This window comes from Coloeus monedula, assembly GCF_965178545.1.
Source record: "Coloeus monedula genome assembly, chromosome: 7".
NCBI lineage: Eukaryota > Metazoa > Chordata > Aves > Passeriformes > Corvidae > Coloeus > Coloeus monedula.
The window spans coordinates 37162142-37186447 of NC_138787.1; the positions used below are offsets into that span (position 1 = coordinate 37162142).

Sequence of the window (24306 nt, forward strand, 5' to 3'; positions counted from 1 at the left end):
TACTCAGTTTCTGTGTATTCACATAAGTTCTGAAAATCACTGCTTGGCAAAAGGTCATCTGTATTATCTATGATGCCAAAACTTTCTATGAAAACACTGTGAACATCTTTTTCCATGTCTTCTTCAGTACATGAATATTTTTTAAAAATGTTTTAAGGGTACATCATTGCACTATGAAGTTTTAATTCATGCTAAGTCTATGACCACAAAACACTGCTTAACCAGCTGATATTGTTTGTGTCTACTTTTCCATACTCTTTCAGGGAAAACTTGACTTTTTATTCTTTCATATTCACTTCATACTTCTGTTGAGAGCAGATGGAGCTATAGGAGAATATAAGTATACAGAATACTCTACCTACTTTATACATTGCTTAGAGCTAGATGATCTTTGCGGTCGCTTCCAACCCAAAACATTCGATGATCCGATGATTCTCTGATGATAATAAGCCCATTTATGGTATGATCCCACGTAACTTAATTGACATCTACATGTTTAAATGTTAGCAGACCACTAGAGAAAGACTGAAACCATACCTTGTGGAAAGCAGAGATCCTCAAGCAAGAAAAAGTAGAATTACTGTGCGGATTGGAGCACCATAGAGAAACCTTGTCTGTAGCCAGGCTGGCCTGAAAAGTGTGAGCTCAAAGAAAAAGAAACTGTGCAAAAGGAGATGGAGGAACATTGTAGAAGATCAGAGAGGGTCATGATAAAGGTGAAACCGAGAAGGCAGAGAAGTCTCAGGGAGCAGTGGTTATTAATCCTAGGTACCTCTTTCTTTGGACTCAAAACCTCAAATATTTGTAAGCGTATTTCCAGATGTGTGAAAGCACTAGAGTTGTCCAGAGACTGGTACCCCAAATCAATGATTGTTTGGACGCTGTTAATGATCAATTTGGAGTTGCAGAGTAGCTCTAGCCATCAGGTCCACAACAACACCACCAGCAAACAGAGGAGAGAAGACAACATGATATCTACTGAAAGCTTGAGACGTGCGGATTTTACCGACACAGCCCTCGCTCCTTGCCTCTCAAGAAAAGGAGTGTGCACTGTATTCTGACAATTTTTCCTTGGATAACCTGCTCTCCAAAGGCAAAACTATTAATTCTTTGAGAATGCATCTTTGGGGTTTAGAGCCTCTTTGGGGTGGCCGTGAGAGCCTGTGGGCACCAACCGCCACCGCAACCCAAATTCCATTCAACATCTCCCTCCCTGCTGCACACTGTGAATTTGTGTGAAAAGTTGCATTTCCAAATCTGGACAGCTGAAGAGTGCTGTTCTCTGGAAAAAAAACCCTAAGCTTTTCACTAAATTTAATCATCTGGGGGTTTAAACTCTACTGAGAAGGAAGAGAAGATATCATTTTACAATGATTCAGACCATATTTCACGTGTGGTATTTAATGGATGCTTTCAGGTATCTCATGTTATAACGCTGCCCCTGCAACATGTGCTAACCCTCAATGTAAAACCTCAAATATTTTTTTCAACCTCTGGGATAGGAACAGGCGTTCGCCTCCTTCCATGTGTATATTTATTAGTAAGAATTTTGCATGGTATAAATGAAGCCTGGCAGTTTTTACCAATCGAGGCTTAAGAGGAAAACTAACACAATGTAATGTTTTGTGTCTTTTTTTTTTTGTCCATGCAGACCAGTCCCTGAAAAGGTGCAAAGCGCCGCTAAAAGTATGTTTTCTGAAATTCAAAGCCTTTTAAGAAAGGTACACAATGCAAGAATACGCAGCTGCAATTTCAAAAAGGCTACTGCTCCTTTAATGCCCAGCTGGTCCTGAGATGTAATAAAATTGACATATTGATTCCTTTGAATTTACAAATGCCTGTTTCATAAACTCCATCTCCAAAGCCTAGGCATCTTTAGAGCACTGTCATTTTTTTCTCCAAATGGATCAATTATGTGCCCACGTAATCCTGTTACCTGTGAAATCCATGCATACTTCTCCCATTTGCTGCAGTTCCCAGGCGGACAAACTTGCATTATGTACGCATAAACAAACAGAGCATTTTCCTGATATTAGGGATTGTTTTCAAAGTGAAAAGCAATCTCCTGGGTCCTTTACTCAAAAAAACCCCATACACAGTGCGGTGTTCCTCCAAGTAACCTCACTGCACTGTATGTATAATTATTACACAACACAGCAAATCATTAAAAAAACATTGAGTCCCGCTATCTCAAATGCTTCAACTGCAAAAAGGCACCAGCAGCCAGCCCTCATTTTCCTGGTGAATCAAACTTTCCCATTTCTTTCTCAGCTTCTTTATTTGATAATTATTGCCATATCTATAAGGAAATCACATTCATCAGAAGCGTTTCTGTGTGACTTAAATATTGGAAAAGTACCCAAAGCTGCAAACTTTGCTGTGGAAGTTTGGGGCTTTTTATTTTATTTCTAGGATAATTCATCTTTTCATCGTGCTGAGCACCTTTCCATCATTTACACACACACACACAGAGTCAAGCACGCATTAACCTGCAAACCTACCACTTATGCATATAAATGCATCACACATACGACTATTCCCATATCCTGTGGCATATTATTTGTATGAATATAGACCACGCACATAAGCACATTTATACACACACACACCCCATGCACAGTTCTCAAATATAAGCAGAGAAAAAGAGAATAAATGTGTTTTTCTCTGTATATGAATCGTTTATAAAGTACCGTGTACATACATAGATATGAATTCTTGTTTCATTCTTTCAGGCTGTGCTGTATCTGATTTTCTACACTTCACTGGGCAACCAGCAGTTCAGTTACACTACACTTGCCCTGTACAATTTGTCTCTAAAAGGTTCCCAAAATTATGAAACATCCTGTCTGCTGCATGACCTGCTCACCGCAGTGCCTCAGCCTGAGGTGCATCCACACATATAGAGAGGATGGTACAGAAAAAATTTAGTATATGTATATGTTTGATGCTTGGAGCCCATACAAGTGGCCCAATACACTCCTGCCATTGTGCAGGAGTGGGTTTTAAAGATAAATGGCTGCATGTTAACCAGATTTGACATGCTGCACAAAAGCAGCCACCTTTGGTCCCATGACACAGCCAAACAGAAAAAACAACAAGCAATCCTGGCAAAAGATGTCCAACATGAATAAAAGCCCAACAATTTGTCACATCGTCGTTACAAAATGTTCCAGGCTTTGGGGCTTGCCATGGGACAGCAGCGATAAGACGAGCATAGAAAAACGAAGGCTGGGGGTATTGGGGTGGTGGAAGAGTTAAAACTCGAGGAAAGCTCCAGTAGTTCCAAAGGGGAAACAAAGAGGATATTTTCATTTGGCTCTTTCCAAAGACACACACACACACACCAAAAAAAAAAAAAAAAAAAAAAAAAAAAAAAAAAAAAGAAAAAAAAAGCTGTAATTAATTAAATCAAGAAGCTCAGTTGTTTTGAGAAGTGATTGAAATCTGACATGCAAAGTAGAAATATTTACATTTACTTTCTATTTTAGGAATCCGCAAAGCTACTTTTCCTTCACTGCACTTCCCCACCACTACAATGGCCATGGCTCAGTTTATCCAGTAGTAAGCACTGCCTGTTCGGGGCCAAATCCTGCTCATGTTTCTCATGGCATTTGGTCTTTCCTCATGGGAACAGGCCCAGAAAACTCCAAAGATGTGGCTGGGGTTGAGCACTGGCGTGTGGCAGCGGAGCAGTACCTGAGCTCCTGCTTTCCTTTCAGTTCACATAAGACAGAAAAGAAAAACATGAAACTTAGGCTTGGTTTGATAAGCCTGAATTTCCAAACCAGCCTGATCCTGCAGTTTTCCACTAAAACCAACCATGGGCATCAAACCCTACTTTGCTGTTCCGTGTCCCCCCAGAGTCACCCGGGTACCCCCACTGACTGCAGTCGGGTCAGGATTTACACCTATGCCAGTCCACTGGTATTTTGATGTATTTTTAGAGCCCCTATACCAAAATAAGGAGCTCAAATGCACCAGTGCAGCTGCTTGCTAAGCGCCACATAACGGAGCTCACATTGTAAAATACCTTTCAGTCAATAATCATCATTGCTTCAGTGATTACCCTTCGCTTCTTTATATTCAGTGGCAGAAAACTGGGTGGGGGAGCAGTTAAAAGCGATATCATCCTCTAAATTAGGATAACCAGTTGTATAATAAACTCTGAGATTCTGGTTATTAGGAACATACATTTGTAATTTTCTCAGACAAATTCCTTGGCATCCACTCGCCCTCTGACAAAACAACGAATGATATTTGCTCTTCCTCAGTCCCAGAGAACGGCAGAGTGCTTTGGAGATATTAAGCTCTGCAAAAGCCCTATGAATGAGTTCAGCAGTATTTCCCTGTCTCATAGACAGGGAAAATGAGCACGGTGAGGTTAATTGACTTGCTGGAGAGCACTTGATGCTGCACTCACCTTCCCCAGCTCGGCCAGTGCAGGGCCAGGGCCAGGAGAGCATCCCACCACATATCCACCCTCATCCTCTGCCCGGCCAGGCTGCAGCCTCCTCACAGCATCCCAGCAGTCCAGCATGGACCAGCACGATGTGGCCTTCCCCTTGTCCCATCATGGGCCTAATCCCTTCGCAGGGCTTTTTGTATGAGTAAATTAAATAGCATCGAAATTGCCCCTGAAGTGCACAGGGCTTATCAGAAGGAAAAAAAACGCAACCAAGTGTCAGCCAGAAGAAAAGTTCATTATTATATGTCAGGGAAAAATTAATAGAAAGGGCTTCGATAGTTAAATTACATGGGTAGATCAGGCTTTCTGCAGGAAGACCAGCTTGCTTTAATTAAAGCATGTTCTGTTCAAAAGCCACTGTGCGCGTGTTTTACAGCAACCTGATACCAACACCTGTAAGTCCCTGCTCAAAAACTCCAACTGCTTTCCCATATTCCAGCCCAGCAATCCACGTTATCAAAAGTCTTAGTTATTTTTAAATGGATGGGGGGATAACTAAGCTGGGGCTCTTGGTGGAGTCGAGCAGGGGGACGAGGACTGTTCAATTCATGGAAATGTCAGTTCCAGCAATGTGTGCCTTGGATTATTTTTTTTTTGACTGTCAAGAAGATTTTAAATCTTTAATATCTGTTTGTTGTCAGGTTTGCCTCCAGCTTTTTGTATCTTCAGGTTGTATTTTTTTGTTGTTGTTAGGAATTAGCATTTCTCATTTGCTAGCTGAAAGTTTAGGAGAAAGCACCAAAATGTCGATAAACAAAGTTCATCTCAGGGAAAATCTCTGTATGCATAACCTAGTTAACAATTCTTTCATGGTTGCAGGATGAAATTTGAAATGCATGTTGAAAAAGAGAGTTCTTACAGAAAGCATCAGTACTATTGAGGCTTTTCGAGTGAGCTGTACTAATTTTAAATGAGAAATCATTATGATTTCCATGCCGTATTAGCATCTCTTTTATTTCGTGGTATCTCTGCTGCACTATTTCCACTCGCTGCAGGTTGCTGTTACTTTTTTTTGATACCACATCATTTAAACACACACCGAAGCTGAAGACATTCAGGATTACTGGGGACTTAAATCAACGTTTTTGGCCTTTGTAAAGGATCTTAGCCAAACATTTGGTGTAGGTAAACTCCAAGTGATGCCATGACACACAGAATATCACTCCCCAAAAAGTGCAGAACTGATGCATTGTGCCATCTCTGGCAGCATTTGTTCAGCGTTTGCTGTGACTGGGGAGGAAGAAAGATACGGAATGCTCGGATTGATTTTCAAATTACCTCAATATTTTGAAAACATTTTCACCTGCATGCTGAGAATGCTAAGAATAGGCAGGAAGGCAATTGTGCATTTGCACAGCCTCCACTGCATTCATTTATAAATTACCTCATCACTGACTGAAATTAACACTGATTCTTACAGGCAATTTCTCAATTTCCAATGCTAATTACATTTTTTTTACTTTTAAATTCTGTACCACCTGTTTTGGGCAAGACATCTTAGGCAGCGCGACCGCATTTAATCACAATTTTAATTAACCGCCCTGTAGATGTGAAAAAGAAGCAATTATAATGTAGATGAATGATGATTTTTCTGCATTAAATTGTTTTGTTTCCCTGGTATGTTGATTGTAACACAGCACACAAATACAGTAACTGTACAATTTTTTTCTATTGTAATTTAGTAATTGTTTTTGGAAAACCAGTTTGGGAATGAGTGACTTCATCTGTTTACAAATTGATTGATACTGTTAACTCACTGATTGCTGCAGCATACATTTTGTATTGCACAGCCTAGCATAAAATATAATTAGGCATGCACAGACTTTGCAGCACCATTTTGGAATCTGAAAATCAACTGTAACCGAAGTGTGTTTTCCTTGAGCATCCTCGTATCAGCCGGGGCTGATGATACGATAATCAACAAACAATGGGCTTTTCCCATCCCGCCGCTGGTAGAAACCCTTGGTTTTAATCTGATAGTCTCACAGTGTAAGGGTTAGAGGGTCTTTTTTTTCAGAATGTGCTTTGCCAGGCCTGGGAGCTGAGGGCTGGCAAGTCTGCAGCTTGCCCAACTCCCTCAGATCACTATCGGGAAGGAGCAGGCGAGTGATGGAAAGAAACAATGATGGCAAAAAGAGCCGCGGCTCACAGAACGCGGGGATCGTTCCTGACACACGTGTGCTGTGGCACCGGCTATCTCCAGCTACACATTACAGGGGAAAAAAGATCTCAATCTGACTCATGGCTGGCAGACACAGATCGGCCAAGTTATATATATATCCCCACGGAGAAGTGCGAGACCGTTCCCATTGGAGGCAAAGCCTGCTGGCTTTCCCAGGGAGCGAGGTCGCACCGGAGCAGGAAGGGAGCAGATGTGCAGCACTAGCAGCACCTGGGCTTTGGGATGCAGTGCCACAACCACTGTGCTCTACCAGTGACCCAGGTGGTGGTCTCCCATCTTGGGGCTGTAAATCCCCCAGCAGATTTGGGATTGAGGGGCAGGGACACAGGGAAGGTGCACCCTGACAGTTACAGAAGAGAGGTGGCAGCTCTCACCCTCCCAATCTCCTGTGCAATCCACAGAGCAAGAAGTCTCCACCAAGTAGGACTTGCCAAGAAGTGAGACACCACAACAGCCTCTGTGAGACCACATCCCAACCAGACCAGCGATGTCACCCACAGTGCACTGAGACCAGGACAGGGACGAGGCAGACCTGGGACTGCCTCCATGGGAGCACAGGGGTCACTGTGATTTGGAGGCAACTTGGGGGGCTCCTGGTCTCATCTGCTGGCCTGCTCGCTTTATAAACATTTGTTAAGAGGGCAGGACATAAAGTCTACTGTTCAGTAGGTGATTTTTGTAAGAATCCAGCTATCCATACATAAAAGGGTCTATTATCTCACTGTGGAAGAGATTTACATGCGTAACTCCCATTAACTCTTGTGGGACTTAGGCACGTAAATCTCTTGTGCATCTAGAGAAGAATAGACCACATAAGGTCTTGTGATCTATACTGCTAGTAGGTTTAAGTCCCTTTCATTTATAAAGCTATACAAAAATTAACCATTAAAGCTTATTCTGTGCAAGCTGTCCCCCTACATATATCACCCAGCTCTGTGTTTGAAGTACTCGGTGTAAACGCGCGCTGAGGAAAGATACCGGAGCGAGAGAGCCCATTCATTTCAGTTAGTAAAACTGTCATCCCTGAAAGGAAGCAGACTGAGGGCAGGTAGAAAAATTGTACAGGTTTTGCTCAGCAGATTCAATTTCAGATTTAGGCTCTAGACTGCACTGTTTGGAGAAGGAATACTTTCATTTTGCTGAGCGCTCCCTCCGCCCCCTCCTTCTGTCTCTCCCATCCCTACTCACAGCCCTCGAGCAAAGCCCCATGCCCTGGACCAAAGGACCCCGAATGGCTGGAGCGATACAATTTTTGCACAGTCCAACTAAGATGCTGCATCTACTAAGGAGAAGGAAATAAATCCTTTATTCCATAAACTTGTTTAAGCTGAAATGTTCATCGGTAAGCCTGTAAAAGTGGGAACATCTGTTCTCCTGCTGGGATTTGATGTCTCACCACAAACCTTTCCATAAGCACTTTGTCTCTGGTAGGAGACAAAGAGGAAAATACCTGATCCCTGGCCTCAGTTGGGCAGCTCCTTCTATCTTCACGCACTGACCTACTGAGCATTCCTCCCAGCAATGAGCTGCCTCCCAGGGCTACCTCCGCCATGGAAGCTGCCTAACTAATCTCTTAGCAAACACTTGCAGCAAACCTGAAGGGAGTTTAAAAAGGCGACAAAGAAGGGGAGAAAAAAACCCAAAACTTTCTCCAGATAAAGCCTGCGGCATCTCTAAGAGAAGAGAACCAAGCCTAAATATAGCTCCACATGCTCACATTTTCTCTTGATGAACTGCTGAGATACAAAGTTGTGGCCTCCTAATGAACATATAGATATATATTCTAATCTTAATCCGGTTTCCTGCTCCCTTCCACTAACCTTCCAAAACCAGCTGTCTTTCTGCCTGTCAATAGTCCTCTGACTATGCTTACAGGTATTTGCAAGACACGACTTTTATCCCAGCAACACCACTGGGATGATATGGCACCGGAAAAGTCCATCCCGTGCCCTGCCTGCACACGGGGTAACCTCTCCTTAGGAGCTTATAAGAAAATCCACTGTTGAAATAAATAACAACTCTCAACAAATGATCAAAGAAGAAATAAATCTTTTACCCTTCTAAGAGTTTTTAAAACTGAAATCCCATTTTTTAACTGGATAACAGTTAAGAGGCTACAGGCCACCTATTTTTCTGGGAGCTACGTTTTAAGCGTTTGCCGCATGGATGTTGGGCAGACAAATGAATCTGTGGTTCTTGGGAGCAAAGGCTTTTAAAATAAAGTTTGTGTGTAGTATATGAAAACATATTGTTTGGAATTTAAGTTCTAATATCTAGGACTAAACAGAGCATTAAATCAAGCAAAACTGTGACAAGGCCAATATGCACATGGATGATGCCAGCGAGGCATCTCCAGCCCTTTGTTCACAGCTTAACAAAACTGTGCCGTCACACCACTTTAGCTCAACAGTGCCTGTCGAATGGGCATCAGCAGATCAGCCAATGCCTGTCACACACACAGCTGAAAAACTGTTTGAAAGCAAGGCTTACTTTAGCACAAGTCTGGTAGGAAAAGTGAGAGGGATTTTTAATCATCTGGTAAAGACTACAGATATATATTTAGGGAGAAAAATATATATATTGTCAGCTTTCTTCCTCAGGAAAGTAACACAGTTTTGCTCTTTTTCACCTTTAAGGAGGGAATGGGTCTTGGTGGTGTTGCCTGTTCCTTGGTGTGCTGCTCCCTTCCACACTACATCAGATTTGGAATTATTTTCAAATAAGTAAAATTCTTTCAGGGTGGGAGGGGTGTCACAGGGAAGGATCTCGATGTGTCCAAAAATCTATTAAAAATTAATTTTGACATTGTCCTGCTTGGAGACCCCCTCCTCCCCGTGACAGAGGATAAATGAAATAACATATTCAAGGAAATGTTTGTTTTGATTCTAATGCAATTATCTTTGCAGATGAATGTCTCTCTGGGTTGGTTGGGTTTTTGGTTTTTTTTTTTCAGCTGATCAAAATATGTTTTCACTGGTATTAACAACCCTCTCCGTCACTTTTCTTAACAGTCCTACTGCAAAACACGACATCGTTCCGCAAAGAACCGCAGCAAAATAAGCTTGTTAGCGCCAGCAACTTCAGCTCGGCTCTTCTCTCTTTTTCCCAACACTTTTTTTCCCCCCATTTATGGGGGTTTTGACACACACCCCCTCCCCAGCCGGCCTCCTCGCAGCACCGGGGCGGGCTCCCAGCGCTCGGCCCCTCGGTGGCGGCTCAGGGTGGGACTGGGGGGGCCGGGGGTGACCGAGGGGGGCCCGGGGGAGCGGGGGGCGGCAGCCCCGAGTGCTGAGCCCTCTCCCCCTGCCTGCCCGCCGCTGCTGTCAGCTCGCTGCCTGCACTTTAGCTGTCTCTTTCCCAGTCCCTACCCTGTCAGTTTCTGGGCTGCCAATTTCAACTTGAAGCTTGACTGGGCTGATTTGATGCAAATACCTCCAGGGAAAACCCTGAAACTGATGAACAGTTATGTCAAGTCGATTTTGCACCATCGGGAAAAGGTAACCTCTGCGAGAAAAAAAAACAACAAGGTTAAAGAGACAAGGGCTTTTCACGTGTAATACCACTGCTGCACATCTCGTTCACTGTTTACCATCCCTCAGAAATTGTAACTGTCAGAATTAGTCCTAATTGCAGATGCGAAAGCTGCCATTATAATAAAAACAGAGGCAGTGCAGGCATTAAATGTAGCAGCCTAATTTGTGAGACTACTGAAAAGGTAGAGTAAATGAATATTTCATTACTTTAATTACCAGGGACTACTCTTTTCTTGCTGTCTTATGATAAGTGTTGCTGTAACTAGCAACAGCAAACATCCACTAAAACATAAAGTGCAATAATAGTACTGCTGTCAGGATCGCTGCTTTAAAATACGACCGGGAGGGGGGAAGGGGGAAATATAATGGTTTATCTACTTCTTAGAGATCCGCAGGAGTAGGAGATGGAAACTCGTTTAACGTCAAAAAACAAAGAGGCGAGTAAACAGGTTTTAGTCAAAGAAAATAATGACCCGGAGGAGGGGAGGGGTGGGGGGTGGGGGGGGTGGAGTTGAGGACACACTTGAAACCCCGGAGCCGGGAGGAGCGCAGGCAGCGCCGAGCCGCTTCTCCTCCGCTCCCTCCCTCCTGGGAACGAAGTTTGGGGCTGCGCCGCCGCGGGAGCCCGGCCGGGGCCGAGGGGGGCGAGGGGGGCCCAGCATCCCGGGAGCGGCATCCCGGGAGGGGTTCGCACCTCGGCCCGGAGCGCTTCTCTCGGCAGCGCCGGGGCCGCGGGGGTGTGTGCCCCGTCCCCCGCCCCACAGAGGCGGTTCACACCTCTGCCCCGGAGCCGGAGCGGGGGGGCGAGGCGGCTCCGCACGCCCCCGCCCCAGCGCAGCGCCACGGCGGGCGCGCCTCCAGCCCGCTCCGCTCCGCTCCGCGCGGCACAGCCGGGGGGGCCGAGGGGGGGATGCTCCCCGGAGGCGGCGGCTGTCGGTCTGCGCCCCGCCGAGCCCCCCCACCTGCGGGGCGGGCGCGGGGGTCCCCGGGAGGCTCCGGAGGAGGGGGGTCCCGGGGGAGGTGACCCGCAGCATCCCGGCTTGGGGCGGGGGGGGACTCTGAGCCGGGCGCCCGCCCGCGCCTGCCGGGGACGCCCTGCCCGGGGGGAGCCTCCCCGCTCCGCCCCGGGGCCGCCCCGGGCCCCCCCCGGGCCCCGCTGCCCCGCACTGCGCCCGCACGTCGGGGCCGCTGCCGGCCCGGCCGCGGCTGCAGCCCCGCCGCTCGCAACAGCCGCTCCCGACAGACCCGGGGAAATTTGTCAACAATTCGCAGCCACGCTGGTAATTACATTCCTGGAATCCGCAGCGATAGATGTAAAGATAAGGGAGCTGCCTCGACTTTCCGCTTGGAATAATCTGTTTGCAGCGACCTATTCCTCTTCCTAGCCCTTCCTAACCATATTCCCCCGTTACGCCTCCTGCGCCTTCTGCCACTGGGCTCTCCAGAAACATACGTGACGAGTCGCTGTGCCTCACTCCTGTCCGAGGAGGCACCAGCTCCCCTCCCGCCTTTGTGTCCCCATCCCTCCGACCCAACTTTCCTGTCAAAGACCCGAAAAATATGCAAGGCTCGCACTGCCGCTGAGAAGCAGGACAAAGTTTAACTTCTCTGTTGGCAGTCGGAGAATAACTCCCAGGCAGGATTCAAGCAAAAGATCTGATTTGCTGAATTCTGCTCTTTGATTTGTATTTGTATGTTATTGCTACTGCTAAGGTTGTTGCCAACCTCAATTAGATCACAAATGAGATCAGTTTAATTCAACTCCCAAACTGTGACCTGACCATGGTCTGAAAGTATTCAAAAACGCATTTTAAGCCTTCCTTTGATTTCAAAAGGAATACTGCATGCTTGGTCATTCATACAAATAACATAAAACGTAATTATGGGATGATTTGGCAGATGACATTCCTGCCAAACGACGCTCCATGCCAGAGCCTGTAATGCTGTGGCTGCTGTCCTGGTGCTCGAGAGCACAGCACCCTTGTGTAAGGTGGGAGTAATGGGGTGTGTGCGATGTGGAGGTGTTTAAATGCACTTGGGGACGCAAATGCAATAGCAACAACCACGCCACCATTAAAGCCCCCAGTCAGAAACTGCTGTATCACTTGGAAGGGAAGCGGATCCGCACTATCAAATCTCCAGGAGGCTGCGACAAAGGGAGCTTGCAGCTTGACACACGGGTAACAACATAGCAAACACCTTTAATTCTGTCATGTCTCATACCCTTTGCTTTCTCACACATTTGTGGCTGCTCTAGCATTGACACCTACACTTAAAAAAAAAAAAAAAAGAAGGAAAAAAGAACCCTCGACAACAAAAATCTTCAAATGAAGCAATCTTATTCCAGCTAAAAAGAGAAACACCTGGAAAGTTATTCTTCTGCCCAGCAAAAATAAATCACTTATTAGCTCCTGCTTCTAGCACCTCAGAAAAGAGCAGAAAGCAGCCAAAAAAAAGTTCACTTTGCGAATGAGAAGCTCCCAGAAAGCTGTTGGCTTTCCTTGGAGCCTGGGAGCTCACGGGGAGCCACTCGTACAGGTTTGCTGGCGTAACTTCTCAGCTATTCTGCTGCTCGAATGCGAATCCTAAATTGACCTTCCTGCCTTAGCAGTGCTTGGGAACGTTCCTGGAGAGGGTTTGGGTGATGTTACATCTGAGGGGGTAGGTACAGAGCGTGCCTGTGTGCGGGCACACACACAGGTAAACCCTCCCTGCTGGAGCAGCCCTCTCCTGTCCATGCCTCCAGCTCTCCCCAACCCTGTCTCTGATGGATTGATCCCGAAAGAGTCAGCTGCCACCAAGTCAAAGATGTGTCAGGCTGAGAGGCTGCTGTGGCTTCAGCAGTGCCATCTCCTCGCTTGTCCCCCCCAAACACCCCAGTGCCCCCACTCCAGGCCCAGTACCTGCAGGGCCTGGGCCGGGCAGGGCCCCCGAGTGCACAAGGAGTTAAGGCTCTTTCCAGCATTACTGGGTAGGTTAATATCACAGCTGCTTGGTAAAGCATTATCCAGCACCTCACTTAACAAAAGCCTGCTTTTGCAAACAGACTCCTACTTTTCCCCAAGTGTCCAAAGGTGTTTACTGAAGTAAATCTGCCTAAATCCTCCATTGCTTGGGTCATGGGGGTGGTTAGGAGGGTGGAAGGTGTAGAGATAATCTCTTTTTGTAAATTCTGTAAATCTTCTGGGAAAAAATCAGGAATCTGTGTCACATGCCTCTGTTCAACTGGTAACATCTCGGTTAGTGTGCTCCTTATGAGTGAAATCTGCCATAGCAGCTACAGGAAAATAAGACATCCCTCCCGTTTCTCATTGTTCAAACTGTTCTTCCCTCTCGAAGTTGCTTTAGCACGTTTAATCTATTTGCTGATTGGGGGGGGGGGGGGGGGAGAAAAAACCTGTTAGGATCTTAAAAGTGGTTTCTGGGAAAAAAAATAAAAATGACAGTTTGGTCGGCAGGAGATAGTGTAGTTGAAAACTTGTCACTTGAGATTTCTGCACTACCCCGGTTATTCCAATACCAGCAACTGCATATTACTTTTTACATGTTGCAAATAGAGAGCAAACAACACAGGAAATTTTGACAGCTCTGCCTGAAAGGGCTTAAATACTTCTCAGTAAGCAGGATCCAGTTATAAATAAACCTTCTCTTGGTGAGAAAAAAGTGGCTACGACCAAAGACCTCAATATTTTTCTAGAAAAGTGTCTGATTAAAAGCACAGAAGAGCTTCTGAGAAACAAACAAACAGGCAGATATGGGGAGGACACACACACAAGGGTGGGGGGACAGCCGGAAAATGCACATGAACGTGACTACAAAACCCCACGAGGGAGCCCGGCTACAGAAACTTCCACAAATCTCGCCTTCCTCCTCCTCCTCCTCCACCTCCTCCTCCTCCGTGCGCATTTTCTGGTGCCGCCGAGGATTCGCTGAGTCGCTGCTTTTCCCCGCCGGGTCGGGGCAGCCCGGGCCGGCCGCCAGCCCGGGGACACCCCCGCCACCTCCACCGCCACCACCGCGGCCCCCGGCCCGGCCAGCCGCAACAACACCCAGCCCAACACTTCACAAATATAGAAAAAGAAAAAAAAATAGGGAAAAAAATTGCATTTCAACTGGGGAAAGGGCGATTTTGCCCCGCCAAATCTGCCTCACCCCCTGCCACCCCCGTCCCCAAGGTCATGGTGAGTAAACAATAATAGTAATTAAAACAAAATAATAGGCAGCAGTCAAGAGCTGAGAGTACACACACCTGACCCTAACTATAACAGACTTCTCAGAGTAGAATTTGATCCCTCTCTGACACTTTCTACCTCAAGTGTTAGAGCGAGTGGCCATGAATAGTACAGGCATGCCATCTTGTAACACTATCTGCCTGTCAGAAGAGCCAAGGCTGGGTAGAGCAGGATCTATATAAGGCTTGTAACTAGGGGAAGCCCAACAAACAGCTACAAACACCTAAGTTATTTTACTCAGCCTCCACCCTTCTGCTTTTTCCCCCCTTCTTCGCTGTCTCTCTTTTTTTTTTTTTTTTTTTTTTTTTCCTTTTCATCTTGGCTTTCTGTTGCAGAATGCAAATGTAGCCTGCCGGCGGTGAATGGGCTGAATTGTGATTAAGAAGAAGAAGAGCTCCTTTCTTTGTTCTCCCCTCAGGGGATGTTTACTGGGAGAGACACAGCGGATCAGATATGAAAGGCATTCAGGTCAGCATTGATGTGAGCGAAAGTGAAATCATACCTAAGGCATTCAAAAGACCGCCGTGTCAGGGGTTCAGCTAACGGTGCATCTACTGTGTCTTCCCTGTTAGGCACAAAAAAAAGGGGAAAAAAAAAAGGAAAAAAAAATCTCTCCACAAACAGGCATTTTTTGAAAAAAAAATTACAACAAAAATTATATAGAGAAGGAAAAAAAGTTTTCCCTCGCTTTACCTCCAGAGCAGAAACTACAGGACTTAGTGCTCTTTGCCCTTATGATCACGGATGGAGCAGGTCGAGTTGCATTAATTGTAGCTGCTGGGATCAGCATCCTTTTTAGGGGGAAATGATCTAGCCTGAAATGTGAGCGGTTATTTTTAAGCACACCTCTACATCCCATTTCCCTCTGTGCAGCACACGCACGCATAGGTGCAGGCGCATGTACACATGCACCTCTCTCTGAGTCCCAACAAGCTGCGTGGCTCATTTATTCTGATACAAACCACGAGCAAGCGTTTCTTGCCTCCCTCAGAAGCCACTCCGGTGATAAAGGACGGGGTGGCATATCAAACCAGCACAGCACACCTTCAAAAGTGGTCTTTCATTGACTTGGAAACTCCTCGAAACACTTCGCTGCAAGCTCGCAGCGCAAAAGGACGGTGATCGGAGGCGTTAGGAGTTGGGGCACAGCTCTGTAAGTTAAACTGCTGCAAGGAAAAGTCTGGGCATTGTCGTTTTATTCACTAAAAAAAACCACTTGATGAAGAAATATTTGGATCTTACTTTTTTATTAAGTCTATACTTCTCCCAGCCTAGTCATTCTCTCAATAGACTTTCCCAGTGGTTAGCTGACGCTGTTGGCATAAACAGAGATATGTAAATATGTAGGGAAAATATAGCAAATTACAGTTAAGCATACAAAGAGTTAGGAGGTGGCTGCATTTACAGGGGCTGAAATGAAAATGAAAACGACAGATCATTTTTTAAAAGCCCCAAAAAATTAAGGAACAGGGCTGGATGTCGTGTGCACTAACCAGCTCCACTATTCTGAATTTGTTTCCACCTTCAGAACCTTAGTTAAAATATATTGTTTGTCTAATGCTCACATCTGCTTTAATGGTGATGTTTAATTCTGAAATATTTTCAACTAGTGTTTCTGCATCACAGATTTCTCTCCTTTTTCTCTATACTCTAAAAAGACAACTAAAGAGCAATCAAAAAGGTGTCTGACTTGGCCATTCAGACAATTGCACCCTTGTGGGAATGCTGGAATGAATGGTACAGTGGACACCCCAGCACTATTGACGTTATAAACATGTAAATGAAACACATTAGGGCAGACAATCAATTGTCTGTGAGCACTGCAAACCTGCACTCCCTTTCTATGTGACAGGCACAAAATAGTGTCTACCTTGGGAAGCCATGGTCTTGGAGAAAAAGAGGACAAAGAGTTCTCTTTCACAGAGGAGAAAATGCACCTTAAAAGCACTGGGATAATGCAGATGCCAAAAACTGTTGTAAGGCAAAGAATTTCCTATTTCTTGGAATGAATGTGGGGCTGCTGTAAAAGAATCAACACCCTTCTTTCCACTCCAAAGGGAGACACACATTTTTCTTGGGGAATATTACCAGCCTGTCCTGAGAGCTTGCATCTCAGTCTCCCTCATATTTCCCCTACCTTGGGCAGTTGGCTACGTATAATTATTGATAATTAACTTGTAATGGTTTCCTTATTATTTTTTTTCCTTTTCAAATATGCCTTTTCCAAGCCATCAAATGCATTTTCTTGCAGCAATTAGAATTTCCCCCAAAACTTTCCTTGCGAAGCATGTGCAATAAGCAAAACCAGTAAGTGCCGAATGGTCACAAATGGCAAACAGTAAATCAGGCACTAATCTCCAAATTCTCTGGGTTTCTTGAAACTCGGAAGCAAATAAATAGATCCGACTTGACACAGAAAACAACCTCCCCTGCTCCATGTCACAGCTCAGCCTGGACATGAATCTGCACTGAGAAAACGTGGCTGGATAATCATTACGCCCTGGCCACTCGCATTTATGGCATTAATTTTTAATACCTATCTCCAGGTGCTTTTCTGGAGGTGGTGGTAGTACATTTGTCTCGCTACCCAGTGAGCCAACTCCCGGAGTAATCTCCTCGCAACGGATTCCCGGCCCTGAGGAGCTGCCCGGCCACAGGAGCGCTCCGGGTGCCCGCTCTGCCCGCTGCCACCTGGGCTGCACAGGGAACAGCTGCCTCCTCACACCCCAGCCTCAGTCTAGCTGCCTCCAAACTTCTCCAGGCAGGGAAGACAAGACTCACTTCCCACTCACTAAAGGCAGCAGGCAGGCTTGCCTATTTTTTTCCTCTTCCCCCCCCCCCCCCCCCCCCCCCTTTTTAAAGTGAGAAGTGAAAGAGGTTTTTCCCCCTTCCCCAGCATCCCTGGAAGGAGGGTGGGTGGGTATCTTTTTGGGAAAGACTCTGAGCAAGTCTAATCGTCTCTGCTTGTTTGGTCTGTGTTCTTGGATCAGACGCCCTGAAAGCACTGAACTTTCTCCCTTTTCTTTACAACTGGAAGCGAGGTGGCAAAGGAATCAAAGAGAGCTGTTTACTGAAACTTTGGGGTAAATTAGATACAACTTCACCCCCCCCACCACCCCCTTCCGCGCAGGGATTTTAATTTTACTTTGGATTTTCGAGGAGGGGAGTGGAAAGGAGGGGAAAAAAAAACCTCAGCCAACAAACGCCAAACCACAACAACACGGAGAGAGGCAGCTCATCAGGCATGGCAGGGCAGGGCTGCCGGCCGGACAGCGCAGCTCCCGGGCCCCGTTCCGCGCCGCTCCGCACCGGCGCTGCGGCCGCCGGCGCAGCCCCCGCCTCCGCGGGGCGCCCGTGCGGAAAGGGGGCTCACTGCCCTCTCCTCCTCCTCCTCTTCTTCCTCCTCCTCCTCCTCCTCTTCTGCCGCCACTTCTCTCCCGAGTGAAAGTGCCGCGAAGTGAGTCAGGCGCTGGGAATCATCTGACTGAACTTCCCGGAGCTCCGCCGCATTCCTGGGCTGCCGCTCCCGCACCTCCCGCCCCCCCCGCCCCGCTTTCGGGGTCCTCTCCTTCCCATCCTCCCTGCTGCCCCCCCTCCCCGGGGGGCTCACCCCTCACTGATTTCCACATCGCCTCTCTCAACCCACCCCCCCCGCACACCTCTCCTCCACTCCAGCAGCTCTCATCAACCCCGTTATCTTGGAAAATCCCGAGCCTGCTTCCTTTCTACCCTATTTAGCTCCGCTGTAATTTTATCCAGCCCCGGTATCTCATCCCGAGCCTTGCCCATCCCCGCACACACGCAGACACACGCACACAGGCGTGGAGCCCACTGAGGCATTAGTTGGATTATTCTGTTCTGTCCCCCTCTGTAATGTGTCTGGGATTCACTAACACTTCTCTCGCTTCCTTCATGACCATCTATTTTTTTTTTTTTCGTGGCTTTTAAATTTTATTTTGGTTCTGCTGCGTTTCTAAGGAATTTCTGTCCGAGTTCGATAAGCATCACCGTTTCTGGTGTTATCAGCAAAGACACAAGCTCAGAAGTAACATCTTTTCCACGATTCCAGGAAAGAAGAAAAATCCACTCAGTCCAGATAAATCCTAGGCAATTCCCAACGGGAAAGGCATTGGATACGTGCTTGTCGAGAAAGAGAAAATGAAAAAAAAAAAAAAAAAAAGCCCTAACCAAACCCACCCTCGCTCTACCTGCTCCTCAGAACGAGGGCATTTCTCACTCAGAAATGAATGAAAGAAACAAATTAGGGAGCACAAAGAGGAAAGAGGGGACAGACAGAAAGTAGAGAATTATTTCCTTCCCCCCCACACACACCCCGTGTCTTGGCCAGAACAAGACACTGAAGGGAGAACTCAGCCCTTCGCGTAAGCAGTGCACACACACTTGAAGTTTGCAGGATCTTTAAGTGGTTACCTTAAAAATCGCAATTAAACTTTCGTCTCCCAAGTGTGGTGGCTTTTCCAAGTTAGTGCAGCTGCCTGAAAACACCCCTTTGCACGGGAGCAACCAGGATCTGTGCCACCGCGCTCCATACGTGCTCCCAAAGACTTGGCTGCACCACCAGGATACGGTCCTGGTGTCCTGGGCAAACAGAGGCATCCAGTAATTTTTTTTTTTTTTTTTTTTTTTTTTTTGGTGGCGGGGGGGGGTAGGGTGGTGGTGGTGGGTTTTTTATAGGACTCAAATCATGTTGAGAAAATATTAAACACGTAGATGCATCCCTCATCAGAGAGCATGTGATGGGTTTAACACGCTAAACTAATAGTCTTGCCTGGAAAAGCAAGGAGGCTGAGGAAGAAGAATAAAACCCCCTCAAACACTCAGAATATTCTTTACTGCAAAAGAGCACTTCTGGATGCGCTGCTTTAAATCTCATTCTCTTTTTCTCTCAAAAATGACTGTTTAACATAAGAAAAAAGGCTACTTGACACAAAGCTTTTGTTATCCAGTTGATCAGCAACGTGCTTTAGATACTTGTAAGGGGAAAAAAGCCCCACAACAGACATTGATTTTAGAAAATCAATAACCAACATTTAATAAAAAGAACAGAGGAAACACAAGAGAGGAGAGGGAAACATTACGTGTAATTTTAATGTCTACTAAATTACCCAGAGATGAGGGGAAGGGGAGGTCTCCTCTGTGAGGACCACCTTAAATAATGACAGACACAAGAGTAAAGGGTGGTGGTGGAGGGGGAGAGACTTTAAAAAAAGATAACAAGGAACGGATCCTTGGGAAGCTGCTCAGAATATATTATTTTAGTTGGTTTTTTTTTTTTTTTTTTGTAATTCTAAGCCAAGCAAATAGATCAAAGACAACACAAAGGGAAAAGCCAGTGTAACATAACGAACAGTTTCTGACTAAAATTCCTCTATCACTCCCCCATATGGCTCGACGCCTCCACCACAACAAGAAAAAGACACACACGCACACACACACACACTCACACTCACAACCTAGAGAGAGGGAAAGGGAGGGGGGCAGGATCATTTGTTTCTAATCAACATTCTCTTGTCTTTGTGTTTTTTGTTGTTGTTGTTGTTGTTGTGTGTGTCCCCCTCCTCCTTCAGCCCCCCTCCACCTCCACCTCTCCACTTAAATGAAGTAGCTGAGCTATAAGCGCATGGGTTCAGGTTCACACAAATATCTTCCTTCCTCCGGCTCCTCGAGAGGAAAGTTGTTGGAAGTGGGGCCGGGATGGCCGTGGAGGGGCTGCGGGCGGGGAGGGGGAGGCTGGCGGCGGGGAAGCGGCTATCAGCCGGGAGAGAAAGGAAGAAACTAAGGGAGGGACGGGGAGAGACGGATAAAGAGAGACCCACCACACCAGTGAAAGCTGCCAAATGTGAAATCAGCCCAGAACACCGCGTCCCACTGCGCCCCGGCCCTGCGCGGCCGGCGGGGACCGGGGGAGAGGGCAGCGACGGACAATCGGGCACCGAGCTCATTAGTATTATTAATTATCAGGGAGGAGGAAGTTTCATTTTCGAGTCCCTAACAATAAAAAAAAAAAAAAAAAAAAAGAAAAAAAAAAAAAGGAGAGAGAGAGTCGCTAACTCGGTGCCAGCCCGCCTCGGGGTTCTCACGCTGCCGGTTTTTTTTCCCAGGGCCGCCCGCCCCGCTCGTTCCGCGCCGCTCCGCGCCTCCCACCGCCCCGCTCCGCTCCGCTCCGCGCCCCGGCCCGGCCCGGCCCGCACTGACAGCGCCCGAGCGACCCGGGGAGCAGCGCCGGGCGAGCCGGGCCGCCCCCGCCGCTCCTCCGCCGCTCCGGGCAGCGGCCCCGCCGCTCCGGGCCACGGGGGCAGCGCCCGAGCCGCTCCGCGCCCGCGCAACAAACTTTGGGGCGCGGCGGCGGCGGGGCGGGCGGCAGCGCGGCTCCCCCCCCGCGTCCCTCCGCACCCCCGGCGCTCCGCGGCCGCGCAGCCCCGGCCGCTCCGCGGGACGCCGCGCAGGGAGGCGGGGGGCGGCCAGCCCCGGGCTGCCGGGCGCCGTGCCCCCCTCCCCGTCCCGCTCCCCGTCCTGCCGCCGGCTTCCCCCCCACGGCCGCGGCGGAGCCGGCCGGAAAAGTTTTCCCGGGGGGGCGTCTTACCGTTTTTCCTCCGGGGGTTGGCTTGTTTTCGCCTCTTACACCTGGGGCCATCCGCCATGATCTGCTGCTTCATTGATAAGAGTGGATCAGATGGCAGTTCGCATGGGCTCGACTCCCTGATTCAGCAGCAGCAGCAGCAGCAGCGGCAGCAGCAGCACGCAGGCTCTATGTAACGACCAAACACAGCGACAATGTGGGCATCGGGATGTCCCATTTAAACGCAGGGCGCCAACGGGGACCCCAGTTTGCACCCGAAAAAGAACCCATCCACGCACACGGCGAGGCTGGCCGTGCCGGGGGAGGTGGGACGCGGTCGGAGCGGGCTCCCCCTCTCTCCCCAGCCGGGCAGATTTCTTCTTTATTTATTTATATATTTATTTATTTATTTATTTCTGCTCCCTCTCTCTCTCTCTCTCTCTCTCTCTCTGTGTGTGTCTCTGCGTGTGTGTGTGAGCGCGTGTGCGTGTGTCTCCCTCCCTGCGTGTGTGTGTGTTGCACCAGCAAAGCAGATCAGAGAGAGAGAGACAAGAATTACATCTCAAATGAGTCATAACTCATGACCGTATGAGGGAATGCACAGCTCTTACAGTAGGCTGTTTGACTCAATGCTAGGCGGACCATTTCCTCCTAAAAGTACTTTAATTTGACACTAGAACTTCTTTTCACGCGAAATCCTATCCTGCTCCTGCCTTCATTTTTTTTCCCCCAAAGTGCACTCCAGCAAAGTGATAAGAGGAGAGGGAAACATGGCTCTCTCCCCTGTCCTTTTGGGGTAAGCTCAGCACGGATACCTCCCCCTCCCCCTAACAACGAGGAGTGTAATTATAAACCTCTGTCACCTTTTTAGTCAGTTTGACAATATTCAGGGTTTCCCCTGCCCCTTAGTTAAACAAAGCTTCAGAGTGTCTTTTTTTTTTTTCCTTCCCAGAAAAGAAACAGAAATCAAAACTACCGCTGTCAGAGTTTTCAGCCTTTCAATTGGGTTTTGGTTTTTTTGTTTTTAAGAAAAAAAAAATAAATAAAACCAACTTGTAAACTTTTAGACCTACTGTGTGTGCCTGTGTGCCCGGGCTGGGCAGGAGGCTCTATCTGTCAAAGGGAGAGAGGGGCAGGAGCGTTTGCTTTGCTTCAAGAATGCTCCTGAAACTCAGTCCATCTCGAAGAAGATGCTGTAGCTTTAAAGATGCTTTGACTTGAGGATTAGTTTAAACAGGGGGCTATAAAAGATGTAACAGATGCAAACTGTAAAACAAGGGCAATTAACCCTTGCTCTCCTGAGCAGGATCCCCCCTCGCCTTCGTATCTATTGTCTTCTCCTGCACTGGGAGTTTTACATAAAACCTAAAAAATGATTACCTGACTCAACAATTTCTATCTATCTATATATATTTAAGCAGAGTGAGATTTTCTTTTTTTTTTTTTTTCTTTTCCTCTTTCCCCTTCCTTGTGTCTTTTTACTTTGCTGGAGCTTCACACCAGGACTGAGCAGTGAAGTGTGCTTGCTGTTGGGTCTTTTTATTCTGCCTGAACTCTCTCCTCAGGCGTTTACTGTTATAAAACCTGCTTGGCTATAAATAAAAAATAATAAATCTCCAAGAAGGTAAGAGGATGGGAAGATTGAGAGAGTGTGTGTGGGGTCAACGTGTTTACTCACACTCTCCTGTCTGGGATTCCGCTTGGACAGAGGGAATGGGTGGCTCTGTGGATGTGGATGTATGTGGCTGAGGAAAGAGGAGGCTGAGAAATGTGCTAGAAACTTTAGTATTTGCCAGTTATTCCCGAGGCTGGGGTGGGCAATGGTGGCATCACCGCGGCAGATCTGCCAGGAGAGGAGATACGGCGGGGAGGGAGGACAAGCACCGAGGAGAGCCCGGACCCTCAGCCTGCCTCGGCAATTGGCGTTTTAATGCAAAACGACCAATGGTGAATGGTTTTAAATGCATTTCACTCCCTTTCCTACTCTCCAGCCTCCCGTGAAAAGTTGTCAATAATTTTAAACCTGCATATTTCGAGAACACTTTTCTTCCCAGAAGACCGGCAGACTTTAAAAAACATATATTAATTTTAATTTTTTTTTTCCCTTTTGGTAAACGACTTTTAAGTTCCAGTCTGTACTTTCACTTCTTGCTTTAGGCTCCCAGAAGCTAAGGTGTTACTTCACCCAGCTTCACAAAATAAAATATAGAAATGAAACCAACTAAGCAGACAAAACAGCAGAACTTTCTGTTTGGGGAAACACATCCTTTGCCGGGGAGCCCTGCCCGTGGCTGGGGCTCCAGCGGTGCCCGGCCGGGCTGGCTCTGCATGCTCAGGGCATGCAAAGCATTAACAGGTACCTGCAAACTTTCAGAGCTCAGATGTAAAACCTGAAATAAAAAGGGCAGGAGGTGGGTGGATGGATGTTTCAGTTTTGGGGGTTTTTTTTTTGCAGGAGGACGAAGTCCTTTCCTAGCACTAAAACTTTTGCTGCTGCGTTTTAAAAGGCACCTCCCGTACCTGGCTGACAGGTAAGGGGAGCAGGGGTGGTGGTGGCACAGCCCCGAGCACCCCGAAACTGCTCACCCCTTCCTGGAGCGGTGCTGGCGTGACTTCAGGTTTCGGTTAAAAAAATTGAAAAAATTAAAAAAAAAAAAAAAAAATTTTTCGCCCCAAGTATAAACAATCCAGAAAAATTAAAATACTCTCGAAATGAAATAAGCCCGCTGATGCGTGAGGTGGTGTGAGAAAAAAAAAAGAGAAGGGAAGAGGGGGAAAAAAAGGAGAGAAAATGGAATTAAATTCCGAACCTACCTGCGAAGTCTTGTTTGTAGTTTTGGCCAGAAATGGTGAGAAGAAAAAGCATGAAGAAGCCGCGAAGTGGAGGAGAAAAGGTGAAGGGAGATGCAGCTCCTGGAGAAATTGTAAAAAGCCTTGCAAAGAGTTGTCGGAAGGACCGTTATTCCTGCTGGGCAGGTTAGGACTGATCTCTTTCTGCCACTCCAGGAAACACAAACCTGGGGACGGACTGACGTGTTACGCCTCTTCTAATGACATTTTCTTCTTTTTCTTTTCTGTACGAGCGAGAGGAGAGACCCTGCAACACACGCCACCTATCTTTGTGGGGAGGGATAATTGGAGAGCACCAAACGTGAGCATCATGTGGAAACGTGATCGCCAAGTTTCTCTCTGGGAAAGGATCTGGGATAGATTATACCTTGAAGTCTCCGCGAACGCTTTAGCGGCAGAAATGCAATTCCACCTCCTCCCGCCCGCCCCCCGCCCCGCGCCCGCCCCCCGCCCCGCCGCTCCGC

At 47.3% G+C, this 24306-nt stretch overlaps 1 protein-coding gene across 2 annotated transcripts in view; it reads right to left on the reverse strand.

Annotated features, from left to right (window-relative positions):
* The window catches only part of ZEB2 (zinc finger E-box binding homeobox 2), a 114023-nt gene extending 89962 nt beyond the window's left edge, over positions 1-24061 (reverse strand). Inside the window, exons 1-3 of one of the 2 annotated variants that reach the window (XM_082285548.1) lie at positions 24010-24061; positions 23807-23905; positions 21017-21181 (exon numbers count right to left, since the gene is read on the reverse strand). In XM_082285548.1, coding sequence (XP_082141674.1) covers positions 21017-21089 — 73 coding nt within the window. In that variant the 5' untranslated portion in view covers positions 21090-21181; positions 23807-23905; positions 24010-24061. Of the gene's footprint in view, positions 1-18843; positions 18949-21016; positions 21182-23806; positions 23906-24009 lie in introns of those variants that run through there. The other variant, XM_082285550.1, reaches the window with a different exon arrangement.
* Between the last annotated feature and the right edge of the window lie 245 nt (positions 24062-24306).